The 11,955-nt window shown below is 50.5% G+C and overlaps 2 protein-coding genes across 2 annotated transcripts in view; both read left to right on the top strand.

Annotated features, from left to right (window-relative positions):
- The first annotated feature begins 2,546 nt into the window (after positions 1 to 2,546).
- On the top strand, positions 2,547 to 10,747 carry CCDC28B (coiled-coil domain containing 28B). The gene is made up of 6 exons (XM_034754302.1): positions 2,547 to 2,875; positions 6,297 to 6,529; positions 6,947 to 7,116; positions 7,410 to 7,564; positions 7,810 to 7,832; positions 9,185 to 10,747. The coding sequence occupies exons 1-6, from the start codon at positions 2,759 to 2,761 to the stop codon at positions 9,237 to 9,239; spliced, it is 753 nt and encodes a 250-aa protein (XP_034610193.1). The 5' UTR covers positions 2,547 to 2,758; the 3' UTR covers positions 9,240 to 10,747.
- A 1,025-nt stretch (positions 10,748 to 11,772) lies between these two features.
- The window catches only part of IQCC (IQ motif containing C), a 12,937-nt gene continuing 12,754 nt past the window's right edge, over positions 11,773 to 11,955 (top strand). Inside the window, exon 1 of the mRNA XM_034754237.1 lies at positions 11,773 to 11,864. Coding sequence (XP_034610128.1) covers positions 11,817 to 11,864 — 48 coding nt within the window. The 5' untranslated portion in view covers positions 11,773 to 11,816. The remainder of the gene's footprint in view (positions 11,865 to 11,955) is intronic.

Raw genomic sequence — 11,955 nt, 5'->3', positions numbered from 1 at the left:
CTTGCCAACCAGCTGGGCCGCTGCAGGCTCTGACATGCGGTGTTCCGAGAGGGGGATTGAGGGTTACGTTCACCCAGCGGGGCCCGAGCCCTCCTTTACAGCTAGCTTTTAACATTTCCTTACCAAATAAAATGCGGTTCTTTAGCTGGACGGTGTACTTTAAGTTGGAAAGACTGTCACTTTCACCAACAGAAATTGGTCCAGTCAAAGATATTACCTCACCCCGCTAGTCTCTCTTAGGTGAATGAGGCAGTTCACACCTCTCCGAGCCATCGTTCCAGGCTCTCTGCAGATTTCTCTCTGCTGTAGTTCTGCTTGGTTCACATTTTTGAGATTTTATTCACAACCATAACAGTTAGAGACTGACTTATTATGATTATTTTATGTATGAGAGCTGAGACTGTGGAGAACAAGATGACAGATTGAGACAGGTGCCACGCCCCTGTCCCGCTGCATACTAGCCCATTCTGGGCCCTGCCAGGAACAATATTTCCCCTCTCTATATCACCGACCCACTACCCTGCTAGGGCCCACGGGCAATTCCTGTATGACACAGTGTACTGCAGGCTTTTGCCATCAATGTCAGCGGGAGCCGGATCCAGATCCATGAGGACGGAAGGTTCAAGAGAAATGGCAGAATCAGTTTTAGCATGGCCAATATTTCAATAATTTTTTCAACATTCAAAGTCTGTTTAAAATCATGATATATTTAGAAAGGGATTATATTAATGCTACAGCACATGTGTAGTAAAAGTATTAATAGCTTTCTAGAATAATTTTACCAATACAATATATAACGTGGATACTATATATTTTAATATATAATTTAGTATTATCCTACATCAGTTCAGGGCACCTGCACCTGCATTCCTCCTCTATGGTCCAGCAAGGGCACCCACTCTAGGCTGCCAGCTCCCCAGCTGTGGCCTCTCTTGGGTGGAGACCCACGGTTCTCTCCCTTCTGATCAGGGTATTTCCAGGCTGAACGGTTACAAGCACGTTTTAGTCTCAAGATAAAAGCAATACAGACAAAACATATTAAAAACAATAAAAGAACCTACACACGTGCTAATAAGCTTCCCAGAGATCACCCCAACTCCAACATGGGCTCTGGCTGGTGAACAGGCCTTCAAATCCCACACGGGTTTGCTGGTGGTTTCAATTTTGTTAACACCCTTTGCTCAGAACAAGATCCATCATGGATCAGTGAGTGAGTCCTTTATCCACAATGGGGGTCTTCAAAGAGACCATGAAAAGGTAATCAGCCAGACAATGGGTCCTCTCCTGGAGGCAAAACTTCCATAAGCCAAGTTATTGACTAATCGGAGGAATTATATTAGCTCACTACTCCTGCCCCCTAGGGATTTCCTGAGAAACCCACTTCATTTTAAAAGTTCATATTGTTTCAAAAAGTCATTTGAAGTTCCTACCATTTCCCAAGATTTACATTAGTCGTGCCTCCTAGGAAAATTACATACAATCCCATAATGACATGTAAACAACTGTATTTTAATACCATCAACACCAAAGGTATTGAATTTAATTCAGTAAGGTTCATCCAGGAGATTGCCCTGTTTGCCACAGTGAACTTTAAATGTATGTCTACACAGTATTTTGGACCAAGCCTCCCAGCCTGGGTCAACAGACATATGACCCCCCCCCCCCCCATGCTTCAAAGCCTAAACTCCAGCTCAAACTGAAACTTCAAAGCACTGTTAACACTGGTATTTTTAGAGTTCTAGCACAAGTCCCCTGGCCCATGTCTCTCAACCCCAGGCTGGGAGGCTCACTCCAAAATACTATATAGACATTCCTTAAGAGTTAACAAAATCATGAGTCAGGCCCCAAAAATCAGAAGAATGGCTTCATTTTTTAAAAATAGTAAATGTTGAATTTTGTGCTTTTAGGGGGTCCCATTTTCAAGCTTTTCTCTGCAGCCAGGAGGGCTAGAAGCTTACTTTTCTTTTAAGCTGAGATAATCACACGACTCCATGAGCTGGGGCTTTAGGAAAAAAAAGACCCTATGTTGTGAGACTTCAGATAAAATTGTGAGGGCTGGCAATACCATCTCATTTTAATGAGTCTCTAGCAGTTTCAATACACATTTCTGCTAAAAGGAAAATAGGAATATATTCCATATAGGAAAGGAAAGGGTGAGAGTGTGATAGAGCAGGGGTTCTCAGACTGGGGTTTGGGACCCCTCAGGGGGTCGTGAGGTTATTTCATGGGGGGGTCACGAGCTGTCAGCCTCCACCCCAAACCCCGCTTTGCCTCCAGCATTTATAATGGTGTTAAATATATAAAAAAGTGTTTTTAATGTCTAAGGGGGGTGGCACTCAGAGGCTTGCTGTGTGAAAGGGGTCACCAGGACAGAAGTTTGAGAACTACCGCGATAGAGGCGCTGAACCAGATCTTCAGCAGCTGTAAACGGACACTCTGGCGGCGCCCCGTGCCTGTGACAGAGAGACAGTGACCCTGTCTCACACCAGTTTCACACCACTGGAGCTGTTCTATGTTGCACCTGACAACGAAATCAGGCAGGGGAACCCAAGGACATGAAAGCAAACCCCGGGCTTGAACTCCGCTCTCATGAAACGGGTGGCAGTCAGCAGTTGCCCCACTGAAATCAGGGCAGGGGAGAAGTTACACGGGAATGAAATCAAAACCCGTCCCTCGTGTGAGTGACCTGATCTCCGGACATCGGACTGCGCGTCTGAAGAGCCCCGCCTAGGCTGGAGGAAGGCCCCTTCCCCTTTAAATGCAAATTGTTGCGTGGGCCCGGCTGCTGTTGACACGGAGTCTTGCGGGGCGCTCTGCCGCCGGGAGCAGAACGGGGTCAGGTCGCTGTAGCCTTAGCACGGGGGGTGCCTCTCAGGTGAGTTTCACCTCTGCGGGCTCTTGGCTTGGCACGGGAGGGGGGGTGGAACGGAGGCGGGCCGAACGTTCCCTTTTGGAACGCTGCCCGGCTGCATTGTTGCTCTGCGGGTTCTGTTCCGTGCCCGGGGCTTGTGTCGCTTTATTCTGCAGCTGCTTCTGCTGTGGGGTTTTGGAAGGGGGGGGGGAGCAGGGAGGTTCGAGACCATGGTGCGGGAGTCCTGCAATTTGCTGGGAAGGGGATGGGACTGGGAAGGGAGGCTGGTGGTGTCATCTTGATCTCACACCGTGGCATTTCTCGTCTCTGGCCATTGGCTCCCCGGGCTTGTAATGCTCGGGTGGAAATGAAAATAGGCTCTGAATCTGCTAATTGCCTGCCCAATGTCTGGGGGATGGACGGCGCTAAATGGAGTGCCTATGCTGCGGCTATTGTTTTCTTTTTTTAAACGGGATACTCTGAAATAGCTGTCCGGGTAACTTCTTATGAACCACAGCCATTTGCATACTGAACAAAGAGGGATCTGTTTCCACAGCCTACGTCTGGGCTTTGATCAGACCCAGCAGCTAACCGCTTCACGGAGGTGCCATTGTACAGAACAATGGGAAATGAGTCTGGAGGAAGACTAGCGGGAACCCTGCTGTGTGTTATTAAAGCTTGATCAATGGGGCTGGTATAAAAGTCGGCAGGAACCCCCCTTCTGCTGAGATATCGCCACAGGGCTGGGTTTGGGCTTGTTGCTTCAACCTGCCAAAGTGTTCCCATGCTAAATTGGGTCCTAGAAGCAATCCAGTGTAATTAGGAATCCTAGACTGCAGTGGTGCCTAGAGGCCTTGATTTGGATCTGGGCTCCATTGCGAAAGGAGGCATTGTACAAACACACACAAGCCCTGTACTGAAATGTACAGTCTCTAAAGAATACAGCAGGAGAGTTCTGCACAGCTTAGAGTGATGGGATAGAGCCCTTCATGTCTAGTCACAGGTTCAAATCCCATGACAGCAGTACATTAAAGCAGTCTTCATTTGGTGACCTCCTATCAGGTGTATGTTTAAAATAAAACAAAACAAAACCCTTTCAGTTGGAACTAATTAGCCCCTGGCTGATAGCCTCTGCTGAGGCTGGAGATCCAAATCATCTTTCCCTGCCTGATGTGATTTCCCCTCCACCCCCCAGATTTGAGGACGTTGGGGTGGGTGAATCTTGCCCTGCCCCATCTCTGGGGAGGTGCACAGTTTGCTCCCCAGGGCCCCTTTTGCCTAATTCTTAACAAATAACAGACAAAATGACTGAACAGTCCCTCTCATTTGTTCATTTCAATATAAAATGTTGTTTATAAATAATACTCGCTTGTGCAGGTCAAAAATCACTGTAGGTAATTAAATAGAAATAAACCCAGAGCAAGTGTCATCAACACCCTCCTCTAATTCCTCTTGCCTTTAAACCCCCCCAAAATGTCCTTGACCCTCTCTTCTTGACCTGGGCTCTTACTCTGAGCTTCAGCCTGCTTGTCCAGCCTGGCCTTTTCTGTTTGAATGTAATGGGCCAGATCCCCAGGTGGGGTAAATCAATAGCTCGATGGGCTGGGTCCCCAGCTGGTGTAAATGGGCGAACTCCTGACCTCAATGGAGCTATGCTGTTTTAGGCCAGCTGAGCATCTGTAATAGGAAAATATCATCTGCTGGTGGAGATTACGACTGATCAGTGTTAAATGCTCGCTTGAGAACGTCACTTTAAAAACCAGGATTTTGATTCATCTTAAACATTAACATTTCTATACAGCGCTTGGAGAAAAATGTAATAGCTGCTTCATTTCCTTGCCCCCACGTCCCTATCTTGTTAGATACAAAGAGAGCCTTGAAACTTACAAATATACTCACACATAGAGTGCATTTTAATCTTTGAGGGGACAGATGTAGAAAGAAGAGAAAGTAAAACATTGGGAAAGGCACCAGGGGGCGGGAGAGAGAGAGAGAGACCCAGGGTATGTGCTTGTTTGGATGTGTGGGTATTTAAATATTTCTTCTCCTGCCTTGAGAACCAAATACATCCCCTCAGGCTGTGATCTCATCTGATCTTGTTAAGCAGGGTCAGGCTGGGTAAGTGCAACAGGCCATGCTCAACATAGTGACTGGTTTGAAAATGATACTGCGGTTACTGCAGCTTCCTGGGGCAGTGAATAGGCAGTGTTCTGTGGCACGCACTGTACTCTGATAGGAGACCTCCAGTGGTAACACAGGTCCCTGTGAATGAAAGTAATACTGACCCCAGTGCCTCAGCATGGTGCTAGGGGCTCTATACCACCAGGGCGCTGTCCTCTTCTGGATGAGATGCAAAACCAAAATAGTGACCTAAGAGCATCAGCTTGGACAGAACTGGGGACCTAAGAGCATGAGCCACTACAGGCCTGAGTCCCCTAGCTGGGACCTGCAGCAGAGGTCTGCCACAGTGGAATGGGCATAAAGGGGGATATGTAATACATGCTGAACAGGGAGTTTCGTGCACCCCTGTGTCTAGCTCCCTCTTATCCCAGAGGTGGCCGCATTTCAGCAGCAGCTGGTGTGGCTCCTCGTTTGGCAGGCACTTGAGAATCCTCCTGGCTGAAAAGAGCGGCTTCAGTGGAACTTGCTGCCACAGACCCACCCAGTTCCAGACCCAAAGGCAGGGACTGGGAGTGAGGCTGGGCAAAGCAGGTTGTCTGGATCCTGTTCTATTGGTCATTTGATTCTGTAATTTTTCCTAACTCCTCCTCCTGGCTCCTGTTTGCAGGCACCCCTTGCTGTGGGGGCCGTTTCTGGAGAGGTTCTGGGTGCTGTTCCCACCCTTCAGAAAAATGCTTTGTGGTGAAAAGGAAAAGAAGCCCAGTGGTTAAAGGGTGACCTGGGGGGTCAGAAGAACCAGGTTCAAAACCTGCTCTGCCGTACTACGTGTGTGACCTGCCATGAGTCCCTCTCTGACTCAGTTCCCCATCTGTTAAATGGGGATAACACTTCCCTGCCTCAGACAAGTGTGGTGAGGATAAATACCCTCAAGATTGTGAAGTGCTCAGATAAATATCTCAGGCAGATCTGATCTGGGGCAGAGGGAAATCTGGGAAGTACTGAGCATTCTTTTTCTTAGCCCCCAGGTCAGGGGTAATTCATCTTTTTTTTGTCACGGTCCAAATTTCTCGGTCTAGATATAGTGAAAGGTCCAGATTCCAGAGAAAATAATAAAAAAAGACGATAAATAAATTAAAAAGACTTTGGGGGTCTGTTCAAAAGCATCTGGCAGTCCGGCTTGGGCCCGCGGTCCGCTGATTGATTACCCCTGTTGTAGGTGATCCACATGGGAGAAGCTTCTGTCTGCACTTGAATAGCTGAAGCTGGAGAAAGGGGGTGAAAGAGGAGCTTTGTCTCCTTTGTGAACAGTGTCTCCTTCTTTCAGTGCCCAGAGGTTCCCTGCTGCAGTGTGTTACTGAGCTGCGACTGGCCCCTGCCCGGGGATCGAGTTCTCAAGATGGAAGACAAGAAGAAGAAGAGGAGTCCGAAGCCTGGCTTAGCTCAGCCTGTGTCATCCAGCGCTCTGCGCAAGCTGCCCGTCCCCACCAGCAAAAGCACCACCTTCTCTCTGGGGCTGCCTCACCTGCCCTCACCAAAGCAACGGGCCAAATTCAAAAGGTCAGTGCTGGAGGCTGCGATGATGGGGAGCCTGGGTTAGAAATGCTGCATGTCCCCAGGTATTAAACCTGAGACCGCGAGCACCAAAACCACACAGGCCACTCCTGCTTGAGCTACCCAGGGCTCGAGTTGTGCCCGAATGCTCGGCGATGCCGGTCAGGCACGTTCGGGGGAAGGCGAAGCAGCGTTCCAGTACGATCGCTTACTGCAAATGCCGGGAACACGCTCCACAAATGATGTTCTTTAGGACTGGAGCTACAGCAATAGCTCCTTCTAGCTGTGAGTAGCAGGCTGCTGTACTTACAAAGAACCGGGAGCTCCTTGGAGGAAAGACAAGGCTAACAAGTTAGGAGGTTGCATCTCTCGGCATGGAAAGCCTCCAGCCAATGTTCATGTGGGTTTGTGTTTTCTGTCTAGGGTGAACAAGGAGAAATCTCGTCTGCCTCAGCCTGGGGGCAGTGGGGGCCCAGCTCTGGGGGCCCCTCTGCAGCACTCCTTCCTGACCGACGTCTCGGACGTTTATGAGATGGAGGGTGGGCTGCTCAACCTGCTCAACGACTTCCACTCGGGCAAACTGCAGGCCTTTGGTAAGCAGGGGGCAACTCCTCTAAAGGAGGGGTTCATCAGCCTGAATGGGGTCCCCAAAGCATCAATGCCTGGTCCTAGGGGTGCTGGGAGCTAGGGCCACCCAAAGCCACCACGGCTGGCACTGGAAGATCTAGCTAATCTGGGAGGCTCCTGCTAGCTGTTGTGTGATGTCTGGGGCAGGCCCAGCCCATCTGTAATGGGAAAACCAGCTCTCCCGGGGTAGGAATCTCTACTGCAAGGGGATGTGTCTTGGTGGTTGAGTGTAACCAGGTCCCTCTCCTGGGCGGCACAGGGAAGGAGTGCTCCTTCGAGCAGCTGGAGCACGTCCGGGAAATGCAGGAGAAGCTGGCGCGCCTGCACTTCAGCCTGGATGTCTACGTGGAGGAGCTCTCTGAGGACCAGAAGAAGACGGTGGCAGATAGTAACCTCGATCAGCTGCTGACTAATGTGAGTACCAGAGAGTTCTCTCCTCATGAGCCGTCCCTCGAACACATCCCTGCTCCCTCCAAGCCTTGCACTTAGACCGTGCTGCTCTTAGTGACTAGCGCAACAGGGCCCTGACCCCCTCTGGGGGCTACCACAATACAGATAAATGCCCCCTAATGATCTTCAAAGGCAAAGTGGGGCCCTGTTCCCTTTATTGTCATAGCTGCTTGTGCTTATTCTAATGGTGGTTCTGTTTCCCTTTTCAGTTGGAAGAGCTCAGCAACTCCATGTATCCTTCTGCCGGGGCCTATGGGGGCCAGGGGATTCTTCAGGGGGCCTGTTTTGTATGTGCACAGCTGGGTGACCCCTCAGGCAGGGAAGGGAAGAGGGAATCCGCTTTGAGACACTTGATCGCCACTCTCCAATATCTCCCCAGACCATGGCATTGGATCTGAGGTGCCATTAATAGATGCTGGTCATCTTCTGCCAGAGTCTCTAGGCAGGGAGCCCTGTAGCGCTTGGAGGCTTCTTGGGAATTGCCAGGGGTTTCAAAGACGCCAGGACTCTGCTGGTGCCAAAGGTTTCCAGGCAAGCCTGTCATGGAGACCTCTGTAGGACACCATTTTAGAGGGAGGGTTGGGTTGGAAGGAGGGGCCTGAGGGTGGGATCTAGAGGTGTGAGTAACATCTCTGAGCGGCACAAGCCATGCTTTGCCCATCAGTGGGCAAAAGGTTAGAGGGAGCCCTAATGCACTGAGCCGGAGCGGTGATGGATGCTGGCTGGAATCCACTTCTAAGAGTAACCAAGTGCCACCAATGGAGTGAGTAATGGCCGGGGTCTATCAAGGAGCTGGATACTGTGGGACCAGTTTGAATTGGCATGTGGTATTGGCCACTCTTGGAGACAGAATCCCAGCTGGGGTGGCTCGGTGGTCTGATCCAGTATGGGAAATCCTGCGTCACTGGCTGGCCAGGACAAGAGGGAGTAAAATCTCCTGCTTCAGGATGTCAGCGCTCTCCGTAGAGGTCAGGAAGGAACCCTTCCCCCATCTCTGCCATGCACAGACTATGGCTGGAGGGAGGAGACCAGACTTTTTATTGGACCATTGGTCTGTCCTATTGGGGCAGGGAGATGCTATATTCTATGGATCATTGGTCTGATGAGACGGGATACTGCATGGTACAAACCATTGCCAAATCCTACGTTCCTGTGCTGCACAAGTGGGGGCGGGGGCACTGGTGCTGGCACTGGTGCTGGAACCGGAGGGGCTATGGGGCCATGCCCACCACTTTTTAACATGGATGTAGTTTGGGTGACGGAGGGCGGCGTTGCCCCTCTGAACTGCAAACCTTAGGCACGGAACGGCCCAGCCCCTGCCAGCGCCACTCCGCGCCTGCCCAAGGCATGCAGTTTAGGGGGGCAACACTGCCCCCAGCCTCCCCAAACCATGCCCATGTTAAAAAGTGGAGGGGCCATGGCCCCTGGGTTCTCCCGGTTCTGGTGCCGTTGCTACTGGGTACAGAGACTGGCTCAGCTGGAAGGTTTGTGTTAGGAACTCCAGCCGCTCCCCCCAGGGATCTTGTCAATGATGAGGCTGCAGCTTGATCGATTCTTCTTCTTCTTCCTTAACATAAAACTCAGCCAAAAGCTGCATCTAGCGGAGAATCCAGACCTGGAGGACGCTGCCACTGCCTAGCTGAAAAGGCTGCCTGGTCCCTCCATAGGCAACAGAGGGCAGCATTGAGGATTCTGGAGCCAAGGGAAAGCTGCACCAGTTTGAATCTCTGTCATGGCCACCTCTGAACTGTACAGAAATGTAGGAGTATAAAAGGAAGGACACCCCTAAGAGATGGGGTTTTGGGGTGGGCTGGGGTAGGGGCATGGGGAGGGGCATGTTGTCTAATAATTTTGTATCAAAATCCAGGATTTTTAGAGCATCCGAAAAGGTCAAACACTGTCAAGGTAACTTGAAAAGTAAACCAGAAAATCGTAGAGGAAAGACTGGGAATCAGCAGTGCTGGGTTCTCTCTCTCCTGATCTGTTCCCAGCTCACCGTGTGACCTTGGCCAAGTCACTGCACCTCTCTGTGCCTGAGTTTCCCCCCGCCCCTTCTTTTTAAAAATGGGGTTAATGATACTTGAGCAACCTTGTATAAAGCTCTTAGAGATTCCTGGATAAAAGGTGCCATAGCAAACAAAGTATTGTTAATAGGAGAGAGAACACTTCATTTTCAGGCTGTTGGTTCCACTCTGATTCAGTTTGGACCGTTCAAGGGGCTGTGAGTGAAATGAGTTTGGTGGGTTTCAGTCTGGTAGCTGTTTGTCCACTAGGAACATCACAAAACCTGCTGCTGTCACTGGCTTCCTTGTTGACAGTCCTCCCAACAGAATAATCAAGGCCTGAAAGGCCATGAAGATTGAACTCCCCTCTTCCCTCGCTCCCAGACCTCGTCTTTCCAAGGCAGGTTTGTGAAACAGTGGAAGAACACAGCTGCTAGCTGTGCAGGAGCTGCAGATGCATCTAAAAGATCTCTGGCTCCAGCCCTGTTGATCTGGCAGTTGTCACCAGCGTGAAACTAACTGAAATGTAAACACAGAAGCAGCAACCAAGAAAAACTCAGTAAAGGCTTTTGTTGGTTTAGCTTCCGCCTGTTCTACAGTGCAGCTGCCAGCCCAGAACTGAAACCACCAGGAGAAGTGTGATCACTTGAAATGAAACAGAGTTTTTGGGGCTAGCACAAAAATGTCTGCTAATAGTGTAACAAGTCATTCACCGCTGCTGCTGTCTGATCCTCTGATCCTTTTCCTCCAACATTTTGTTTTAATGGTTGAATTTTTGCAATGATAAAAATTTTTATAGTGAGGCTTATAACTACCCCTCTTGCAAAATACCCCGGGCTTTTTGTGGAAATGCTTTCTATGTGGGCTGGGTAATATTTCCATTCCAAAAAGGATAGACATGATGACTTTGCTAGACCAGACATCAAAAGTAAGAAGAGAGGAGTTTAAACAACTAATATTTCTACACTTGCACACCCAACCAGTTTTAAAGATCTAAGCTGCTTCAATTTAACACTAAAGGTGAATATATGAGTGTATGTTTACATGTCAGAATGTTTTCTAGTAGTAAAATGTAGCACTAAATAATGAAATTGTAAGGTAAATAAACTAGTTGTGGTATTTTGCTGTTTTCACCACCACTTTAATTAATGTGTAAAGAAAGAAAAATGGACTGAAGTTTAAAACAAAGGAGGGGGTAGCCAGGACTCCTGGGTTTAATGCCTGCATCTTTCCTAGCTTGTGATTTTCAGAAGTGACTAATAGTATTGGGTGTCCAATGTGTGAGACACCTGAAGGGGGCCTGATTTTCAAAAATGCTGAGCATGTTCCAGCTCCTTTACAATGTCTTGGGTTAGGCTCCTCAATAGTGAGGCTTGCTACTGTTTTGCAAATCTTGTCTATTAACCGCTCTCTGCCTCAGTTAGCCCATCTGTAAAATGGGGCTGAGGATGAATGGAGGAGGCATGTGGGTAAAGCAGTGGGAGATACTCTACCCCAGACAGAGGCAAAGTTTCCCTATGAAAGCAGTTGTTTCCAGGCAGCAGTGCACCCAGAATTTTGCTAAGGAGGGGGCCAGGTAGGGTGACCAGATGTCCTGATTTTATAGGTACAGTCCTGATATTTGGGACTTTGTCTTATATGGGCGCTGATTGCCCCCCCACCTCTGTCCCAATTTTTCACACTTGCTGCCTGGTCACCCTAGAGCCAGCTACCCCAAATCTGAGAGGCAGAGTGACTGACCCCTGTGCTTGGTCACAATGCCACTTGCTTGCATTTGGCCCGGCCACCCCTCCATCCGGCCAGCAGGAATGGGGCTCGGCTGTTACATCACCCAGCTGGTTGGGGGCAAAGAGGGGGGCTTGGGCCCCCTTTTGCCCCTCCAGAGGGTCACTACCTTCCAGTGGCGAGGGGTTCAGCGGGGGGACCCCCAGCCTGTGTAGCACGTGGCCAGGGGGCCACTCACTGCCCTTTGCCTGCTGTCTACGGCCAGCGCCGGGTGGGCTGGATTTAGGTGGGACCGACAGTAATGGGTCTCCGCCCCGCACGTGACCGCAAGAGGGCAGACACTCCCGCAGGCTCGGAGGGGACGCGGCCGGGCGGGGGGCGGGAGGGAAGGAGGCGGAAGAGCCCGTCCCCTGCCTGCTGTCGCCGCTCGATGACGTCATCGGTCGGAGCCCGGTCACCAGGCGGCGCCAGCGGCGGGTCGGGGGGAGATGGCGGCGGAGCAGCAGCGGCTGGTGAAGGGGGTGACGAGGCTGCAGGTGAGGCGCGCGCGGGCTGGGCGGGGCGGGGGCAGGTATTGGGGAGAAGGTGGGGCAGGCCCGGGGGGGCTGTATATCTGGGGGGGGGGGG

Source organism: Trachemys scripta, chromosome 20, assembly GCF_013100865.1.
Source record: "Trachemys scripta elegans isolate TJP31775 chromosome 20, CAS_Tse_1.0, whole genome shotgun sequence".
Taxonomy (NCBI): domain Eukaryota; kingdom Metazoa; phylum Chordata; order Testudines; family Emydidae; genus Trachemys; species Trachemys scripta.
The sequence above is the reverse complement of the archived record's forward strand: the minus strand, read 5'-3'. Positions and strand labels throughout refer to the sequence as shown.

Bases quoted from the DNA above. Each gene is read 5' to 3' on its own strand.
- CCDC28B (XM_034754302.1), top strand. From the start codon at position 2,759: ATGCAAATTGTTGCGTGGGCCCGGCTGCTGTTGACACGGAGTCTTGCG. The intron at 7,117-7,409 runs GTAAGCAGGGGG...TGGGCGGCACAG, and splicing joins GGGCAAACTGCAGGCCTTTG to GGAAGGAGTGCTCCTTCGAG. The intron at 7,833-9,184 runs GTATCCTTCTGC...CATAAAACTCAG, and splicing joins GAAGAGCTCAGCAACTCCAT to CCAAAAGCTGCATCTAGCGG.